Source organism: Oryza glaberrima, chromosome 6, assembly GCF_000147395.1.
Source record: "Oryza glaberrima chromosome 6, OglaRS2, whole genome shotgun sequence".
NCBI lineage: Eukaryota > Viridiplantae > Streptophyta > Magnoliopsida > Poales > Poaceae > Oryza > Oryza glaberrima.
In genome coordinates, this window is record NC_068331.1 from 24,628,917 (window position 1) to 24,650,089 (window position 21,173).

Consider the following 21,173-nt stretch of genomic DNA (forward strand, 5'->3'; position numbering starts at 1 on the left):
GACGCCGACATGGAGCCGCTATTGGCGGACCTCAGAATCTACCGGCTCATTCGTGGCAGGGGCACGCTCAAGCCGGCAGCAGCGGCAGCGCCGGGGCGGTTCGGGAGCAAGCGGTCGGCGAAGTGCTTGCCGGACCTGTCGCTGCCGGGCGCGAGGCCGCTGGCGGGGCCGTCCGGGTCCGGCGACGCGGCGGCACAGTACCAGGAGAGGAGCGAGCCAGAGCTGATGCTGAGCAGCAACAACCACACCCTCGTCTACACCTGCGACAACGTGCGGTGCAGTGCCCACACAGCAACTACGCGCTCGGCTTCCTCGCCCGCTTGCTCTGCTGTTTCTTTTTGGGGGATTTGGGGGAAATGATAGAGAGGGAGAAGATGGCTGACAAGTAGGCCCTATGCTTTTTATATTTTCTCCTATCACTTACATATGGGCCTCATCTGTATTTTGGTGACTGGGCTGACACGTCAGCACAATAGACCAAGTCAGCATGCCACGTCAGCAAAACCACCCTCAAAAACCACTTAGGGAGTCAATTTGTACCGGTTTTAGTAATTGGGGGAGTCATCCTAACCGGTTTTCTGGTTGAGGGGTACGAATTAGATTCGGTGTATATTTAAGGGAGTTAAAGTGGACTTTTTCCTTAAAGGTGTAGTAGATATTTCCGGCCCATTAGGCCCACGAGCTTTCCTCTTCGTAGGCTCGCGGCGTCTACTCCTCCACTCCACCAGAGCGAAACTGCAAGGCGGCAATGGAGACCGGAGATGGAAGAGGAGGAGGAGCGGAGGAGGAGGAGGAGGAGGAGGAGCAGGTGATGAGCGAGGTGCACCTGGGATGCCCGCCCCGCTTCTCCGGGCTCTACGTCTCCCGCTTCAGCTTCTCCTCCCGCCCGCTAGGTAACAGCCCGGTCTCGCGCATTCCGTCGAACACCTTGCCTGCACCGCCTTCTTGGGCGCAACCCGATGTGGGGGGTGGATGGAAGAGCCATGGTTTAGTTCGATTCGATGTTTGCAGGGCCATCTGCGGGCAGCGACGGCGGAGAATGTAGCGGTGTGCGCGAGCAGGTCGCGGCGTCGAGCAGTTCTTGTGAGCGTGCGTGGGGCTGTTTCTTGCTATGGTGTAGAGGACTGAAAGGTGGTGCTTGCTTGAACTGATTCTTGGCTTTGTTGGGAAGGTGGTTCGCCTGACGCTGTTACCGTGGATGAGGACGGGGATCTCGTTCTTGACAGGAGAAGGAACAGAGGCAGTGAGGCATTTGTTATTTTTAACTGCATTCTGTCTTGCCGAAATTGGTGGTTTGTGCAGTTAATCTGACCATTGGCTTGCAGGGAGTGATCATGTGCTCACTGTTCAGCATGGTATCACCTCCTCTCTTAGGAGCGTTGGTCTCCAGGTCTGAGAAAATGCTGCTTTTGTAATTCCTTTTCGTCTTCCTTTTTGTTTACGATCACGTTTGTTGTTGGTTCACAGGTTTGGAAGGCGGCATTGCTATTAACTGATTTTGTATTGCATAAGAGCTTTACATCGTCTGAGTTTAATGGTGTTACTGCCATAGAGATCGGTGCTGGGACAGGTGATTAGTCGATGTGAAATTAGTCAAAAAGTGTTCCCAGAATCATGATTTATGTGTCATTTGTTACTAATTTAGTGATCCTCTACAATCATGAATGTTTGCCAGGTTTGGTAGGGTTGGCACTAGCTCGAGTTGCTAAGAAAATCTTCATTACAGGTAGGTAGTTAGGCCTTCTCGAGTCCGATTCTGTAGAGTTGTTCGTTTTAGAGTTTTACCTTTTGTCCAGTTGCATGTTCCACATCAATCCAGTAGGTATAATTTGATCCGTATATCTGACAAACAGGGTTAATTGAAATGGCAAAACTATATAACAGAATTTGGTTCAAATGAGAATTCAGTTCATGTGCGACCGCATAAATCAAAATTTCCTCTACTATACATGGATCTAATTAGTCTAAGAATGCAATTCCAATTCTAATCCTTATACTCAGTTTCAATCTATGAAGCTCAAAGTCTTATTTAGTGTTCATTGTCTTGCATTATTTGACTCAATTTTGCTACTAAGATAAGGTAAATAACCCAGCAGGAGTATTACTTACTGTTTTCCTTAGTCTTAGTAACCTTTCCTTGATATATAAAAGGTTAGTTTTGCATGACACCTGTAATTTGGTAATGTTAAAATCTTGATAACATTTCGGCATATTCATCATTGCAAATGATCAGATAGGGGCTCTGATATCCTCGATAACTGCTTGGCTAATGTCCAACTTAACTCAAGCATGCTAAAGTTTGATGAAGCTAAAGCCTGTGTGCGGGAACTGGATTGGAAAATGTCATGGCCTCCACCTGTGTTTAAATGTGATTCATCTGATCCAAGGTTATTTCTGCTTCTACACCAACTATTCCCACTTATACAAATTTTCATACATCATAATATGCGTTATCTACCACGAATTCATGTAAAAATGTGAATGCGAGTATCTGATAGTCATGTGCGTCTTCACAACTTTTGGTTAATTAAAAATTCATGTAAAACTTGCAGGATTAGTACATTGTTGTGTACAAAGACATGGGAGTTTTTCTACACTTCTTTGTGTAATACGCTTTTGCATGTTTTATGTTTTTGGTGAACATACCCTCAGCATTGGTTAGGAACATGTTCTCCAATGCTGTTTGAGATACAAAATTTTTTTTAATGATTGATGCCTAAGTAAAACGGTTTTTCCAATGCAGTTCAAAATACTTATGGTATACAAGTGAAATCGAGGCGGCTGAGAAAGCTACAACACTATTTGCTGCGGATGTTATTTACAGTGACGATCTGACTGATCTGTTTTTCAGCATAGCAAAGAAACTGATGTCTCATGGTGCTGAGAAGGTATCGGTTTATCCGGTTACCGTCATTTTTTCTTAAAATTTGACAAAAACCCTAAGATAAGATGTTTCTCCTCTCCATGCTGAAGACTTGGTATTCTCCTTTGTATCTGGTAGGTATTGTACTTGACCCTGGAGAAGAGATATAACTTCAGTATGGACGAACTAGATGTTGTAGCCAATGGTTACAAGCACTTCCGAAGTTTCTTCACGGTTCAGGATGGTAGGTTGTTTGCAAAGCATTTTGATCAGCTAAGAATACGTAGAATTGGTATCAGGATCTCAATTGTCTGTGTTCATTCCACAGTACTCAGTCTTTCATTTTTCACAATCTTTTGTTCGCAGAAAGCGGAGCTCTGGATGATAATTCATGTAGACCAGATTTTGTTGGAGAGCAGATGGACCTTGCAGAGGTTCCTCAGTACATCAGAGAATATGACAGGGGCAAAGATTTGGAGATGTGGAAGATAATGTACAACCCAAATCCAGAATAGCAATGTCTTTTACAGAAATTACCCGCTTTTTAATGTACCACTACAATGCATTTTTGCATGTTTGTATAACTGTGGGTGTGTTTAGTTCTTTGGGTGTAAAGTTTTTGAAGTATACGGATATACATTTGAAGTATTAAACGTAGACTAATAACAAAACAAACTATAGATTCCGCATGTAAACCGCGAGACGAATTTATTAAGCCTAATTAATCTATCATTAGCAAATGTTTACTTTAGCATCACATTATCAAATCATGGCAAATCATGGCGTAATTTGTTTAAAAGATTCGTCTCGCAATTTATATGCAAACTGTGCAATTGGTTTTTTTCTCACATTTAATGTCCCATGTATGTGTTCAAACATTTGATGTGACGTTTTTGGCTAAAATTTTTTGGATCTAAACAAGACCTGTATTGCATATGGCATCCGCATATCATAAACAAAAGAAGAGAGTGATATGTTATTTCTCCCTTTTGTCATCAAGCTTGCAGACTGATCACACAGACACAGAAAGCAGGAGAACAAGAATCCACAGCATATTTTATTTCGAGTTCTCATGTAAAAGAACAAATTTATCCAGAGATCTCCCATTCTCCCCTACTTTAATAACGCGTAAAAGACCAGTAGGATGATGATCACCATGACGGCGAAGCATGCGCAGGTTCCAACCGCAGAATCCTACAACCACGAGCAGATCAACACAGGTCGATCAATTCATCCATCGTTTGATCAACCCCCCCCCCCCCACCTCATCGTTTGATCAAAAAAATAACCTAACTATAGATACCTACAGATGCGTCCCTCCGTCCCAAAAATAGACAAATCATGGGTTTCTGTATCCAACATTTGACCGTCCGTCTTATTTGAAAAAATTATGAAAAAAATTAAAAAGATAAGTCGCGCATAAAGTATTAATAATGTTTTATCATCTAACAACAATACAAATACTAATTATAAAAAAGTTTCATATAAGACGAACGGTTAAACGTTGGATATGGAAATCCAGAGTTGGTCTTTTTGCTTTTAGATGGAGGGAGTACTTACCAGATCGCTGAGGTTGCCGGTGTCGGGCTTGGGCTCCAGGAGTGGCGCCGCCGCCGCTGTGTCCACCGTCACCGCCACCGACGACGACGGTGGGTTGGTTTCTTTGAGAATCTTGGCGACAATCCACTGCTGTTGCTGCTGCTGGTGATGATGGTGATGGTGACCGTGGTGGTGGTGGTGATGGTGATTATGGTGATGATGCGGCGGCTGGGTGTGGTGGTGGTGATAGTGGTGGTGGTGGTGGTGATGATGATGATGATGGTGATGCATGTCGTCCATGGCTGGAATCCGGATGATGATTTGTTGGTAGATCGATGCAAAGGGTTCGTGGGTTTTTTTTTCGGTGTTTTCGTGTTGGGTTTAAGTTAACCTGTTGGCGAGATATATCGATCGATCGATCGACTTAGAGTTGGAGACGATTTACTTATGGCGTCGATCGATGGATGATGGATTTACTGCCGTGCTTGCAAGATGTATTCTATCTGTATGCGACTAGGGGCGGCATTACGAAGAAGTTAAGAGAAATTTGTAAAAGAACACTCCATAAGTCGCTCGAAGTTTGACATTTCATCCCATAAGTTATTTTTGTTGCAAAATCCTAACCACTTATTTAGTTTTGTTGCACAACCCGGACGAGAGTCTAGTTAACTGGTGGGAATCAAGAACAAAGCAACAAAGCAAATGTCAAAGTAAGGGGATGCACTCACTGCACATGCTCTTGAGTTAGGAAATCTGGTGCGAGAGGAATAGATGAGTTTTCAAAGATAAATAACTTCAAATCCCTCAACTAATGGCAAGAATAGTGGATGAAATACATACATGGTCGGCATGTGGGGCAAAAAATCTTGCGAGAATAGCGCCTTAACATCTCATCCTCTGTTGTAATTTTCCTTTTTTTCTACTCTTCTCCCCCCTGTCTTTCCCCTCGTCACCTTTGGTGACATTTGTACAGTGCTTATCTTCTGAAATATAAAACCAGCTAAGCTGGCTAAGGTTTCAAAAAAAAAATCAGCCTAGTGTGCACGTGTTTAACCAAATCGATCCGTTATAACTAATACAGAGCTACCACAAGCTAAGCTACACGAGTCCATCTTTCCAACTGCTTGCATTTATTCTTCACGTTTCATTGAACTTTTTTTTCGCATACAACAAAACTCAACGCGACAACATTTAAGCTCTCCAAAAAAGTGTCCAAGACTATACTCTAGAAGTATTTAATTTTGATAAAGACAATATTAACGACTCATAATTTAATGTTCATTTGGCTAAAACACATGTACACTAGAGTGGTTTTTGCAACAAAACTGAGTAGGTCAACAAACATTTATAAGAAAATGAATTATGTGATGAAATGTCAAACTTCAAGTGATTTATGGGGTGCTTTTTCTTTTGCAAATTCTCCAAAAATTAAAGCTGAAAATCTATTGAAACTAATAATTCCATTTTAAAATATATTACGCTATTGACTTCTAGACATGATTTTTATCGTTCGTTTTATTAAAAAAACCAATAGAAGTATTATTTATTTGGGGTGACAGCTTGAGCTTAAGAAATAAGGAGGTGGCTGCTAGCGCGTCTCCTTCTTGACCTCCGGCACAAGGAGGTTATAGAGCTCGAGCTCGACAAGGCAGCCCCCGGTGAGCGTTTCCTCCATTGCCTTCGAAGTGAGGCTGTAGAGAGCGAGCTCGATGAGGCAGCGCTGCCGCTGCTTCTCCCCCTCCTCCCCAACACTCACTTCGGATTGAGTTAGGGGCCATGTTAGATTAAACTCACTTCGGATTGAGTTAGGGGGTTATTCATCTGATTAGAAAGTCATGATGTCTGATTTTTATAATTTATGGGATAATTTGGTCTTTTGCAATAGTTTAGGGGTTAATTCGTTTTTTTCCCAAAACAATGTAACACCTCTCATTACTTGTCATGTACAAAGTAAAATTACTCTAGAACAGTATATGTACTGGTTCTCCTAGCCCGTTGGCCTCCATTGAATAATAAAATCAATTATGACGCGATATTTCAAAAGCAAAACTACACGAACCATCTTATATAATGGGAAATTACATGGAAACCGTTGAAATCTCTACTATATTGATCCTAGCTAGCTACTGATCATAACTTGACTTCCATTATTAACTCGTAGCCATGCATGTTGGTCCATTTGACAAAAAAGGCTGGATCGATCACAAAAAGATAATGAAGATGGCCACGATGGCGACGACGCAGACGATCCCGACGGTTATCAACGCACACTGCACCAAAGATGGGAAAACACACACACACACAATAACGAGATCGCATTAGTTCTCAAATCAAAAATCGATCCATAGCGCTTAATTAGTGCAATAATGTGGTTGACATCGGATGCGTTGCGTGCTATACGTACCTTGCAGGCGGCATCATCATCGCCGTTGGCGGCGGCGGCGGCGGTGGCGGCGGGCTTCGGCTTCTGAACTAGCGGCCGGCGTACGGACGACGACGACGACGACGACGACGAGCTCGAGATTGTTACTGCTGCTTAGTCGAAGAGGATCATCGGCACTGGGCAGTGATGGCAATGCATGGCTGGTCGCCGGTCGCGGTCGTCGTCGGTCGGCGCCTCGGCCGGCGCGCGGCGGCTAGCTGAATTAATCCGGCGAGACGAGGTTCGACGTCGAGGCTGGGAGAGAGCTGATCGCTGTGGTTGTGCGGTTTGTGCCGCCGCCACCGACGGCGCGTCGTTGGATTTATGGGCGCGCGCTGTCGACCAACCGATCGTGAGCATGGCTAACAGATACCCACAAATATCTCTAAAATTTAGTTTTTAGATTTCTAATTCGATTTTATGGTGTAACCAGATTTTTATCTCTAGGAGATATGTTAAATCAACTCCCAATAATAAAAGGTGGATCCACTCATCACTACCAACGTTATGTATATATAAAAAAAATGGGGAAATCTAAATCGAGAGCGCTCTCGGTTACATTCTATAGCGTGACGTGTTCGATAGCCGTCCATTCACGCGTCGTTGTCCCAGTTGTTCCCACCACGCATCATTGACATTCCCATCTAAGCCGTTCGTTTTCGTCCTCATTCATTCGCCACTGTTCAAATTATGGGAATCGAGAGAGAGAGAGAGAGGGGCGGAGGCTATGACGGTTTTGTCCCATCGCGGCAAGGGAAGGTGGAGGTTGTGGCAGTTTCATCCCATCGCGGCAGAGGAGGTGAAGACTGCGGTAGGTTTCGGCTATTTCCCCTCATTGTGGTGAAGAGGTAGATGGATGTAGCAGTTTTACTCCACAAATCACGACGAAGAAGGGGAGGGTAGTGATTGTTTCCTCCTAAAATTCTGATGAAGCAGCGACTGACGACTTCTGCTACAACAGCGACGAGCGGTGGCCGCGATGGGATTCCGCGGTTGCGGGCTTCAGCTGTAGCAGAGACGACAACGGGCTTTTGAACTAGTAAGTAACTTTTATATGTTTCCTAAAAGTTACTAGTAAGTAACTTTTATATGTCTAAAAAGTAACTATTTAAATTACCAAGCTTTTTGTAATCGATTGTGCATAACTTTCGAATTGAAAGAACTTGGGTATGGAACCTTCAAAAGTAAATTACGTGTTACTAGTAAGTAACTCCTATATGTCTGAAAAGGAACTTTTGAATTGAAAAGAATTGGATATGGAACCTTAAATTTCTCCATGTTATTATACATGTTTCTGATATACGTGTGCTAGTACAAATAAGTAATCATGTAAGAGATGCCAAATGAGCATAAGTTTAAACTTACATGTTTCTAGCAAGTAACTTTTATATGCCCGAGAAGTAACTTTATGTATAGTCGTTTTAAGTATAGACTTATTTTTCTTTTTCACATTTTTACATGCAGCTTGTTGTAGAAAAGGATATGAAATTTGGAACTAGATTTTTAGGGGGTCGATGCAGCATGTTGCTTTTAGTATCTGTGGCACTCGTTGGTGCTTTATTTTTCTATGAACTACTTGTGTGTTTAATTCTTGTTTTGTGTTTCTTCTTTTGGCGAACCTGATCTAGATCTATTAAATGTGGGATGTAAATTACATGAAAATTTTTTGGGATCACCTTTTTATTTGATTTTGGGTATTCCATGCCTTCTTCTTCCTTACTTCAGTTCTGTTTTCTGACTATAATGGCAACACTGGTTTTTGGAGAGGCGAAGGTGCCGTGGGCTTCGCTATCTTTTTTTATTGCTGGAAATGGTGGTGCTAGTTCTCAGGGGAGCCAAAGGTGCTAGTTGTGGTGGGCTTTGGGTTGGCCCATGTGAGGAAATTTGGGGCGTGCGGTGCGTTTTTTTTATTCTTAGAAATGAGCGTATGGGATGGTCGTGAGGTTTCCTTTTGAAGAAAGATGCAAGTTCTATTTTTGGAAAGCGCGTGGGTCGCTGGTTAGCGTAATCGTGCTACCATGCACTAGGTAGTCATGTTTATCCCTTTACCCATTCCCTCGCCACGCGCAAACTCTCTCCACGTGTCGCCTCCTCCTTTTGTAGAGTTGAAATTAAGAGCGAGAGCTTCTTCTGACTTGTAGAGAGTGAGAAAGGAGAAGAAAATGATTCTAATTTTTAGATACACCTTTAGAAGAACCGTTTAAGCAAGATTTTCACATAAGAAATCTAATTTTTAAAATTAGGTTTTACTTAAAAGAAAACTATGGATCGGTCAATCGATGCAACCATCTACTAACTATCTACTCTATTCATGCATGAATGTATATATTAATTTTAAAAATAATATTTCTTATAAACTACTCGTCAGATCTACCATCTAAGCATATTGTTGTATTCGTTGTAATTAAATATTTACAACAAGAGATCAAATAATTATGTTCTGATGAAAAAAATATATGTTCCACACTGTTCAAACTAAGTTTCACACGGGATAGCAACATGTTTCAACTTGTTTTTCCACTATGTTTCCAAAAAAAAAATGTTTCAATAGTTGATTTTTTTTACATCATGGACAACATAATGTTTCACCGCTAGCGGTGGCTAACAAAGCTACACAACTACCTACCCTTACTCTTTCTCGTGTCACGCTACTTAGGGTCTGTTTGGCACAGCTCCAGCATCACCTCTCCTGGAGCTAGAGCCCAGCCAAACAATTTCAGCTCCACATAAAATGAGAGTGGAGCTAGGTAGAGCTATCTCACAAAATGAACTAGAAATGTGGAGCTGGGTTTAGGCAGCTCTACAACTCCACTCCAGACCCAACTCCTGAAGTTAAATTGAGTTGGAGCTCTAACAAACGGGCCCTTACTCTCTCTCTCTCCACTCCATATATGCATGCATATAACGATATTCAAAATACTTTTTCTCCTATTCTATTTATCCGATCTACGATCCGAACACACCATTGCACTAGTTGTAATTAAATCTTTATAACAAGATATCACATAATTATTTTCTGATAAAAGAAAACAAGATATCATATATGTTTTAAACCGTTAAAACTTCTTGTTTTATATGTGATAGTGACATGCTTCATCGGGTGTTTCCACTATGTTTCAAAAAATATTTTAAATGTGTCAATGCCTGGTTTTTCATTTCACCACATATAACTGAATGTTTCACCGGTAATCAACCGAAGCATTTAACCATCTGATTTTTTATTTTTTATTTTGGAATCGGGTGTTCGTATGTAGTTTCCTCCATTTTACTTACGTACGTACTCTATCTCCGAGCCGGAGTGGAACGTGCTGCGATCGAGATGTATGTGTCGGGGATAATAAAAGATCGGGATCGAGTATAATACGGCGAGTGATTAATCTTCAACTTATTCAAACAAACACAAAATTTCCACATCTAAATCCAAGACGGAATTGCTAAAGAATTGTCGTAAGCCCCCCCTTTTATTTTTTACGGTTTTGCTGCCTGTCATTTGACAAATTCTAAGTACCTGTATCTTTCCACGAAATCGTTTCTCTCTTTTATTTTCTCGAAATTAGCCATATCCTCTCGTTTGAGAGAAGTTTCTGACGAGCAAAGTCCATCGTCCTTGCAAGCAAATAACCAAGGATTCAGAGATCAAGACGCAACCTTGACTGAACTGAATAACAGAAGATTAAGCAAGTAGCAGTGACTGTCCGATCCAGTGATTCGCAGATCCAAGACACGATCGTTCTCTATCACTCTATCATGTCTAGTCATTTGCAGGGCCAGTGAGAGCGCCCATTGCTGTTTCTTTTTGTCCTCCTGAACGGCTGAACCTCGAAGCAAAGTGGATCTGGAGTTCTTGTGCTGCAATTTTATCGATTCAAGCATGTCAATCTTGTGAAGCAATGTCTCTTGTTTCTGTGAGACTTCTGAACTTTGACAGGAACTGAACTGTATAAGGACAAAGCTTCACCATCACAATGGGTCGTCAATTTGGAAGCTGTAACCTGAACAGAGACTCTGCAACTGTTTGCCTATTTGGAAAACTAGATATTTCATCCTTAGCATAGTCGATGACTGTGACGAGTGTCATTATATTGTCACTGTTATTTGTTCCTCTTTATGTGAAGGCCCCAATAATACCATCTTAGTAATAAATATTAACCTATTTCTCCAACAAAGAACACTGCACAAGATGGAGATACCTTGGCTCTTTTATCTTTTGTCAGTACTATGTATGACAATGTTGTCTCAGGCCATCCATTGTACTTTGCTCATAGCCTCGTATTCATTGGGAGTTGGAACTAGGTACAAGCTTTACTTTGAGGATTCAGGCTTTGTCAGCTGCTCATGGGAACACAATCTTTAATTTGAGCTAATTAATTAGTAATTTAAACAGGTGTTTCCATGCTCATGTAATCGAGTCCAAGTGCAAACCTATTATACTCTCTTTTTTTTTCTGCTAAACGTACATTTTTAGCATTGAAGAGTTCTGTACATAATCTTGTCTTTGCTAATGCCTTTTGTTTGTTAGTGCTTTAGTTTGTCATTACAGTAAGAAATGAGGCGTACAAGCAGAGAACTGATGCGAAAGAGTGTGGCACCCGGAGCCATTGCTGGCCACAGATGCAGAAATCTTGCAGAAAATGGAGCAGCCAAGTTCTTTCAAATTCTTATCATAACAAGATAGTAGCTCAGTAATCTAGTCAGATTGTTGTGTCTTGTTGCACTGAAGTAAAATAGAGAGATAATAGTACTAGGATTCCTTTGCTGACAGTCAGACAGAGGCTTTAGTCCAGAGCTCTTTAGAAGGCAATCAAGTGTGCTTAGATATTTTTGGACCATACCAAATCTTCAGATAACCAAATCCTCTTTGGTTTGGCTTTCAGCTTTTCAGGGAGGAAAGGGCACAAAATCAGCAAAATGATTAATAATTAGTGGTGTAGGTTCAGCTGTTCAGTTGGATGTCAAATCATCTACTTAAGTTAGTAATAGTGACTATGTCAAATCAAATCATCTGTTATTACTGAGTTACTATTAACTGAATGTAACTCTGCTCTGCTTCTGAATTTCCTTGCTTAGTGCCATCAAATTTTACCATCTTTTGCTGTGGAAACAAAGGGTCAATTATATAGACAAAGTGAATCACTGAATCTTTCATCAACTAGCAACCTTTTTTTACCACACAAATGATAGCACCACAGCATGGTCGAGAAGGATGGAGAAGTAGGGAATAATAATATGTTGCGCCTGAGACAGTATTTCAACAATCTTAGTACTTGGTATAGCAATTACCAACCATTTGCAGTCCAAAATGACGGCACTGAAATAAAGTTTTGTAGCCTCATCATTCCCTTGGAAAACCAGTGGTTGCATCTTGCATCAAGTAAAACTAAAAGTGTTTGGTTAAAAGCAAAACAAAAATACTCAAAAGTGGACTAATGTGGGATCCCTGACTGGATTTTTTTGAACCTTTTTAATTTTTAATTTTAAAAGTAAACCTTTTCAAAATTAATTTCCAAAATCTAAACCTTCTGACCATGCCAGCCCGTCTGGCGTGGCAAAACAACACTGACACGTCACCTGAAGTAGGTGTAACAGTTTTATCCTGCCACGCCAGCAAAAGCGGTGTAACCAAATAACGCTACCACACCAACGAGACCGGCGTAGCCAAATACCTCTATCACACTAGCGAGACCGGCTTTTGTCATGGTAGTTTGGCTAGCGTGATTAAAAGATTCAGATTTTAAAATAAGTATTTAAAATAAAAAAGGTTCAAAAAAATAAAAAAATATTCCCCCAATGTTGCGTATCTTTGATATATCATCTCTACGTTAAGATTTTACACCTGTTTATTACCCTCGATATTTTAATCCTGAAATATTAGGGCCCATTTAAGATAACTGAAATTGATTGATCCATGGATAATCTGATCTTTGTGATATCTTAAGAGTATAAATGAATGCATTAGCTTGTAAAATTTTATAAAGTTGTTTTACAAATGTATTTCAAGAAAAAAAAATATAATTTTCTTTTTGCACGAAAAGGTGTTGCTTGGAAGCTTGGGAACCGTACAAACAAAAATCAAGAATTTTTAAAAATATGGCATACTCCCTCCATCCCATAATATAAGGGATTTTGAGTTTTTGCTTGCTGTTTAACCACTCGTCTTATTCAATTTCTTTTGCAAATATAAAAAACGAAAAGTTGTGCTTAAAATACTTTGGATAATAAAGTAAGTCAAAAAAAATAAATAATAATTCCAAATTTTTTTGAATAAGACGAATGGTTAAACAGTGCAAGAAAAAAAAAATCAAAATCCCTTATATTATGGGATGGAGGGAATAACTTTTAGTATGGGTCAGTTTGCGTTTTAATGATGTTGTAAATTACTTGTATATCCTTCCTTTTTTTTCTTAAAGAAAAGGAAAAATTTTATGCCTCATGAGTCTTGAATTACAAGTTAGAACTCAATGTTGATAGTTAGTATTTCCTTTTTCTTAAAATATAAGAATTTAGTCCGGATAAGTTCCGTTTTTATATTTTGAGATCGAGGAAATAACAAGTTTTATTTCCAAGTAATATTCAAATAACTGTTTAAAAAAATTAAATAACTCGAAAAAGGAAATGACCAAAATGCCCTCGCTCCCCCCTCCACCGCTTCCCCTCCTTCCCCCGGCCCCCGCTTCTTCTACAGTTCTACTCCACACCTCCTTTCTCTCCCTCTCTCGCTCGCTCGCTCTCCTCTCCTCCCTCGCGCGCGCGGCCGGCGAGCGGAGCGGGTCGGCAGGTGCGCGGACGGCGTCGTCTCCTCCCCCGACCCCGCCGCAGCCTCCCACCCTCCCTGTGCCGCCTCCTCGCGCGCGCTGCCGCCGCCGGCGAGCAGGTTTGGAGTTGGGGGGCGACGTGGCAGGCCTGCTTGCTCCTCTAACCGAATTGAAGGTATCCGTTTCTCCTTCCCTTTGCTACTTCATGAGCCGTCATAGATTGGAGATCCATCCGGGCGAACAATGGATTTTGTGCGGTATCTTCCATTCCACACCCAATTTGTTAACCCGTACAGGTTACTAGATGGCAGTTTGCTTGAAGAGAGGATTGGGGAATTAATCGGCTGAACACCGATTCCCCGGCGTTATGTCCTCCTCTGCTCTCGTGCCCCATTGACTTTTTGCGTTATTGTAATGGCCAAATTGGCCGGGTTGAGTGATCCTTACTGGTTACTGAGCTGTTCTTGCTTGAGCTTGGAGTGACCACATTCCCCGGCAAGCACGGTTAAATCCTGGTGCCCGTGAATATTACGCATATGCATGTGGACTTTCAAAAGGATTTTAGTAAGATCAGGGATGTGCGGCTGGTGTCCGTCTCTTAGAGCCTATGTTAAGTGGTGTATATGCGGGGGTGTGAGTGTGGTGTCACGTGAGTAGTGGTGTGTGTGCGTTTGTCTGCCGTGTAATTGCAAAAAAGAAAAGCTTCTAGTACTTTACCCCACTAAAAAAGTTTTGGATTTCTGATGCTACTAGTTTCAGCCACAGAAAATTGGGTTGAGTTTCATTTGGTGGAGTGCTGTGCTCCAGAAACAAGAAAATCTTGGTGAGAACATAGAAAGTTGAATGTTGCCTGAGTGCTTAATGGCGAAATTGTGTTGGCAGGAAATGGCAGGGCAAAGATCTGATTCGCAGTCAGATGAATCGTTCGAATACATGTTGCTTGAGAGGGACCCTGATCTTTACCGTACAGTCTTCTCGGGCCCGAGCCAGATAAGTCCGTGGATCGACCCGAGCGTGCTGACTTTGCAGCACCGGATAGGGAGAGGTCCATTTGGGGATGTTTGGATTGCAACCCACCATCAGAGGACAGAGGATCATGATCGGTACCATGAGGTCGCTGTGAAGATGTTGCATCCAATTAGAGAGGACCAACTGCAAGCCTTCTCAGTGAGGTTTGACGAGATCTTTAGCAAATGCCAAGGTCTAAGCAATGTGTGCTTCCTACATGGCATCTCAACACAGAATGGAAGGGTATGTATGCTATTAGTGGTGTGTTGATCTTTCTTGTCTTGATTATCTTTGCACATCAGGCCAGCCTAATAGCTTATTTTGTATCATGGTTTTTTAGATTTGTATAGCAATGAAGTTTTACGAAGGATCCATTGGAGATAAGATGGCCCGGCTTAAAGGTGGAAGGATCCCTTTATCAGATGTTTTAAGGTACGGTAGAATTTCCCACAGTTTATCACATATACTAATATTGCCATGATCAACGCATTACAAATTGAACCTTAGGATTTCAGCATGTAGTTTGCAACTTCCTATTGATGTTCTGACTGCTGACTTGGTTGGTTGGATTATTTGTCTGATTTCCTTTCTCATTTTAGCATTGGCACAAGTTCTTATTGATTTCTGAGAGTGATTATGGTCTATTTAGAGGAATTTCGTGCTTATTTTCTTCAGAATGTTTCTTATATATCTTTTTAATTCACAGATATGGTGCTGATTTGGCCCGTGGCATTATAGACCTGCACTCAAGAGGAATATTGATTCTAAATCTTAAGCCCTGTAATTTTCTCCTTGATGAACATGACCATGCTGTGCTGGGTGATTTTGGAATTCCGTCCTTGCTGTTTGGGCTCTCACTGCCTAATCCAGATCTTATCCAACGACTTGGAACTCCAAATTACATGGCCCCAGAACAATGGCAACCAAGCATTAGAGGGCCAATTAGCTATGAGACAGACTCATGGGGTTTTGCCTGCAGCATCCTTGAGATGTTGAGTGGCATTCAACCATGGCGTGGCAAATCACCAGATGAGGTTTATCAGTTGGTTGTCCTGAAGAAAGAAAAACCAATTTTTCCATACAATTTGCCTCCAGCAATAGAGAATGTCCTTTCTGGATGCTTTGAATATGACTTTAGAGACCGCCCCCAGATGACTGATATTTTAGATGCATTTGAGAGGTAACATGCTTATTATCCTGCTTTTCATGTTCAACAATTTACATTTTGATTGAATTGCCATTGAGTTATTTTTTTTGCTTATATACTATAATTTACAAAAGCTAATCGGTGCTAAATATGTGAATCCATGGAATTGTGTGTTTTAATACTTGTATTCTGTTAGCTTGTTGTAATTTGAAGTATCTTATATATTTATATGCATTTTTTTCCTTTGCATAATTCTTTACTGTCCCATAGCAGTAACTTGGATTACATGTTGTCCTAATTATTTCTTTTTAATGTTGATCAGTGCAAAAGACGTAGATTACGAAAATACTGACCAGGGAAATTCTGAAAATCTAAGGATGGTCAGTCCAGCCCTGCCAAGCCGCACTAACTGGTCATTCTTCAAGGACAAGTTGCAAGTGGGAGACAAGGTTCGCTCGAGAAAGCTTAAAAACACTTGTAGTCCAACAACCATGGAAGTCCCTGATGGAACCATAGTTGGAATGGAGGATAATGGAGAGCGTGATGGCTACATTCTTGTAAGGATCCATGGTTTACATGATCCTTTGAAGGTTCGCTCTTCAACAGTGGAAAGGGTAACCTATGGTTTCGCTGCTGGAGACTGGGTACGGCTTAGGGAGGATGAGAAGAAGCGATCTCAGGTTGGAATTCTTCATAGCATTGACCGTAGTGGTACTGTTTATGTAGGTCTGATTGGAGTGGACACCCTCTGGAAGGGTGAATACTCTGACCTTCAAATGGCTGAAGCCTACTGTGTTGGGCAGTTTGTGCGGCTGAAAGCCAATATTTCAAGCCCACAGTTTGAATGGCAGCGAAAGAGAGGTGGAGGACTGGCTACAGGCCGTATTTCGCAGATACTACCAAATGGATGCCTTGTCATAAAATTTCCAGGCAAATTTAACCTTGGTGAAGTATGCAGTTGCTTGGCAGATCCCTCTGAGGTTGAGGTGGTGAGCTTTGACAAGTGTGAGGGGATCGTGAAGAAATACGAGCACCTCGAGGATTTCCATTGGGCGGTCAGGCCGCTGTTCATTGCTGTAGGTTTCTTCACCGCTCTGAAGCTAGGCATCTTTGTTGGGAAGGGCATTGCTCGGCCAAGAAGTCGAAAGGTTGCCAGCGTCTCTGATCAGAGTGATCATCAGCAACTACAGCAGCAAGAAGTGCAAAACAATGCCAATGCAGCATGGCTCCCTCCAACTGTGGCAAACATGCTGTTTAGAGACGGTCCTACGCTTTCTGGATAAAATGAAAATCAAAACCAGTGCAAGATGGAGAGTTTCAGAACTACTGGATAATGCAACGCCCAAGCAAATCGTAGTTCATACTTAGACCTGAAACTTGTCTTGCCACAAGACCTGTAAATATTTCCACCTTCACTCTACTATCATCTCCATGTTCACAAAAACATGTTCTGTGCTTATGTCTGTAAATTGTAGGCTTGCAGTCCAAATCCTGATACTGTCTTTTGCTTTTGTCATTACACTGCAATCTCTCAGTATCCCTGGATTTTCTGTTCCCGATCTATCAATTTGCAGTTGCATCTGCAACGTGATGAACGGCATGCGAATATGGATGAAAATTGCCATAAACGCTGGCAACACAATCAACATCGGAAATTATATGGCATCATCTGCAATTCTGCATATAATATACCTTCTTTCCGAAAGGACTTCATTCCTAGTACTTGTCCAGATTCGTCGCTAGAAATGAAGTCTTTTTGGACAGAGGTAGTACAATTTCAACCTGATTAACAAAAGAGTTTGTATAGCAGAAGTCCACAACTGAACCATACATGGGATTGGACTGGCTGATACTATCCACCAAATTGCCTAATTTGTAAAGAACTAAACCTCTACAAACTACATTTTTCCAGAGAGCAACAATTACACAACACCAGAACCTTCTGTGTCAATACTTTTTCTGAGCATCCTCTCAGCTGAAACATGAAAGCTACTAGTCATCAAGTGATACTGTGAAGCTCGTGTGAAGGCCTTCCCATCTTCTCGGAGACCAGGTTCAGCATCTGAACTAGAAATCAAGCTGTGAACCTTGTGAGGATGAGGAGCAACTGCCAGATGCATCAAGTGAAGGACCACCTGATCCATCCACTGGAGCTTGATTCAACCGTTCTAACACCAGCGACCTCCTCTTGCGCAACTTCAGAGAAAACGTGGACGCCTCCAATATGACGGGGACCTGCTTGTTGATAAGAAAGGCATTGAAACGAGAGAGTGCAAAGTTTTGTTTATACAACTATTATGAAAGCTTAATTCGTGGAAAAAAAAAACAATCATGAAAGCTTTGATACCTGGCTATTAGTCTGTGCCACCTTATGCACATGTAAAAAACCAACCATATCCTGATATCCAGTGAGGAGTTTTGCTAACTCTTTGTCCTCATCTGGTGACAAATAAAATGGAAACTTAATAAAGGATATAGTTGATCAAAATAGCAATCACATGACATACTTTAAAGGGCCATGCTTGCTTACCTGGAATTGCTTTGATTGACAGAAGTGTGTCCGCCAGGTGCTGCCATCTCTTACAAAAGGAGCTTGATAAAACTGTATTTGGAAATGTTATAACAGCAACTGCATTAGATGCACGAACCATGGCCTTCAGCGATCTGATAAATGAGACCATGTCCCAGTCCTGCAATACACAAATATAATTAGTTGCAAGTACATAACGATGATATTAGAAAGGTGAAAATATATAAATTGGTCTGAAAAAAGATTCAATGCATCGCAGCAACCAATCAAGACTAATAGACATCAGTCGCATTAAATACTTTCCTTCTCAAAGTATCCGCATTGTGGTGCACATAGTGATTGTATAGCAATCCGTCCAGCATGCGCATTTCCACCATCTTTTCTGAACACCAATAACAAAATAAATTCACGAGTAATAACGAATATGGTACATGCCATCAAATTTTATGTTAATAAAAAAAATATTATGGTAGACGAATTTATGGTAACATGGCATTGCAATGTTAGAATGATTTTCCTTCAGAAAAACCGTCTGAACATAGAGACAAGAACCCTTACCTCGGAAGTTTGGACAAGAATGTGGAACAACGGTCCTGGAGGACACCAAGAGTGTCTCCTTCTTGAGTGCTAACACATTCAATATTCTGAGCATTAAGTAAATGCCTTTCCAAGGGCTTCCGTAAATCAAAATCATTGCTAAATTCTTGCTTGTTGTCTGCAATTATACTAAACTGAGTCAGAACTTTGACAAACATCTTGATAGACAGTGATGATAGCTAATAAAAAACACTTTTAAAGCAAACTGATAGGTATTATGAACATTGCTATTATCCTGAAGTATGCTAATATTATGCATTTAGGTCTTTGCCCAAAAGGATAATCCTAGAATCCCATCTTTCTTCTGGATTTGGAGAAATGTCGATTTTCAAGAAAGAACGCGAATCTTATGATATGGTGGGAATCTCTTATCATCATCATCCACGCCTTAAATGTATCCTAATGCCCAGCTCAGGTGTCAGTGACAACAATGGTGCTTAGGAATAAGTAGATTATAGAAGCTAAGGGCTCAGACAAAATCCATTCACGAACAATATTATTTATTTTGTTTTCTTGCGTATCCTCAAAAATGTTTACAAGCATGCTTTTTTGCGTATTCATGGCCAACAAGAATACAAAGGAAATAATAGTATCACCTCTGTGTTCAGCATGAGAAGTCTTCTCTTCTCCAAAGTATTTCTTGTACTGCCAAGCTATCCTCAAAGCCTCGTCCTACACAATTACATGTCGAGATCAACATTAAAATAATAACACTTTTCAGGGCTCAAGTTGACTGCCAAATATTCTTCCTCGAGACATACACTTGTTCGGCCATCGCTACTTGTTCCAGCCCCCATCCCTCTTTGTCGTCCATCCTCCTTTGAAGATGCAACAGCAGGTAATGTACCAAGGAACAAGCGGGGTTCCTTCATAGGTCCTGCGAAGAGCAGCGGTTGTTTGTGCACAACACCCTGCGCCATGAAGCTTCGAAGCAGTAGGAGGTGGTGAGGCGCATCAGAGTCCTCCATGATCATTACAACTGATCCAATAAGAAAACCCCCACCTAGAATCCCTGCATCCGTTAAACTAGTAAATTATGGTGAACTGAATTGCACATCACCATAACTCATAAGAGCATCAGCTTTTTTTTCCAGTTTAAAGGTTTTACCCCATTAAACTCACCGCAAGAACCAACCTTTCCTCACGGCATCTATACATGGCTAAACACAAAATATTGAAAGGAATTTGTACTCCTAAAATAACAAGTAATGCAGGTGATCAAGATATATCATCGAAGCAATTTTATTTGATTCCTAACAAAACTACGCACATTGCATTTGCAAAAATAGTTAGTAGTAGCATATATTGTACTATGAAATAATACTCCAATTAGCACCCTTTCCCTAATCTCCTAGGTAACAACCAAGCATGTGAAGTGACCTAAAGATAAAAGGAATTTCTTACATAAATAGGAATAATCGCGTTAGTAGAACAGAAAAAAAAACGCAAGATTTTAATTCAGCAAAACAATAAAAAGGGTCTGCAAGCAAGAATCTGCTTACTGTCGAGGTCGGGGATGCCCGAGGAGACGAAGGCGGCGCCATTAGGACCAAGCTTGACTCCTGCGGCGGTGGATGAGGACGCCACATGAGGTGCCGCTGCTCGAGAGAAGCTGCTCCGGCCGACGGTCTGGCCTCCGGCGGCGGCGGCCATGGAGTTGGCGGCGAAGTTTCACGGGGCACAGATCGAGCTCCACTTCACAGCGGCGGCTTAGACTAGAAGAAGGAAGGGAGAAGACCGCAGCGAGGAGGCCGCGGCGGCGGCGAGAGCGCTCGAGAACGAGGCGGAAACCCACGGCGGCGGGAGGGGTCGAGGGCGAGGCGACGGCGGTGCCTCACTACGAAGACCACATGGGCTATTTGCTTGGGCTATTTCTTGTTTGGGCCAAGCCCACTAATTAATTTCACAGTATATTAGTTCACCGATTACTCCTCCCGTCCCATAAAAAACCAACATAAAATGAGATGTGATATTTCCTACTGTATAAATTCTTTGTATCAGAAAATATCACATCTTATCCTAGGTTACTTTTTTATGAGACGGAGGGAGTATGTTTGTCGACATCATCATGATGTTAGTATGGTATCTAGGTACTAGATGTGTTACGTATAGGTATCGTATCTGGTATCATCGGCACTAAGTGTGTTACCTATGGTATCATCAGCATCAACATGGTAGGTACTAGAGTTTAAGGCATCATACTTATGTCTGTGTGATATCATCACTTAAAATGTTCCTTGGGACCAACGGTATACCGACCTAGTATTTATTATCCGTTTGTTAATTCTCAGTCATTTTTTTAGAGAGCGACTAGA

At 41.5% G+C, this 21,173-nt stretch overlaps 3 protein-coding genes across 5 annotated transcripts; 2 read left to right on the forward strand and 1 right to left on the reverse strand.

Moving 5' to 3' along the window:
* Nucleotides 1–706: 706 nt before the first annotated feature.
* LOC127777234 (uncharacterized) lies at nt 707–3,777 on the forward strand. Of its 2 annotated transcripts, none has more exons than XM_052303794.1 (10): nt 707–893; nt 1,012–1,089; nt 1,172–1,243; nt 1,326–1,390; nt 1,468–1,570; nt 1,676–1,726; nt 2,234–2,387; nt 2,744–2,888; nt 3,002–3,107; nt 3,230–3,777. In XM_052303794.1, the coding sequence occupies exons 1-10, from the start codon at nt 749–751 to the stop codon at nt 3,376–3,378; spliced, it is 1,068 nt and encodes a 355-aa protein (XP_052159754.1). In that variant the 5' UTR covers nt 707–748; the 3' UTR covers nt 3,379–3,777. The 2 variants fall into 2 exon arrangements, with proteins under 2 accessions (XP_052159754.1, XP_052159755.1); XM_052303795.1 differs by having other exon boundaries at nt 708–893; nt 1,012–1,083; nt 3,230–3,776.
* A 9,743-nt stretch (nt 3,778–13,520) lies between these two features.
* Nucleotides 13,521–17,268, forward strand: LOC127776643 (E3 ubiquitin-protein ligase KEG). Of its 2 annotated transcripts, XM_052303135.1 has the most exons (5): nt 13,521–13,751; nt 14,459–14,827; nt 14,925–15,016; nt 15,291–15,764; nt 16,054–17,268. In XM_052303135.1, the coding sequence occupies exons 2-5, from the start codon at nt 14,462–14,464 to the stop codon at nt 17,012–17,014; spliced, it is 1,893 nt and encodes a 630-aa protein (XP_052159095.1). In that variant the 5' UTR covers nt 13,521–13,751; nt 14,459–14,461; the 3' UTR covers nt 17,015–17,268. The 2 variants fall into 2 exon arrangements, with proteins under 2 accessions (XP_052159095.1, XP_052159094.1); XM_052303134.1 differs by lacking the exon at nt 13,521–13,751 and having other exon boundaries at nt 13,784–14,827.
* An 18-nt stretch (nt 17,269–17,286) lies between these two features.
* On the reverse strand, nt 17,287–20,706 carry LOC127776644 (elongator complex protein 4). The gene is made up of 8 exons (XM_052303137.1): nt 20,361–20,706; nt 19,620–19,870; nt 19,455–19,530; nt 18,820–18,976; nt 18,563–18,643; nt 18,262–18,419; nt 18,079–18,170; nt 17,287–17,966 (listed from the first exon to the last, which is right to left on the reverse strand). Exons 1-8 carry the CDS (start codon nt 20,509–20,511, stop codon nt 17,799–17,801), a joined length of 1,134 nt encoding a protein of 377 aa, XP_052159097.1. The 5' UTR covers nt 20,512–20,706; the 3' UTR covers nt 17,287–17,798.
* Nucleotides 20,707–21,173: the final 467 nt, after the last annotated feature.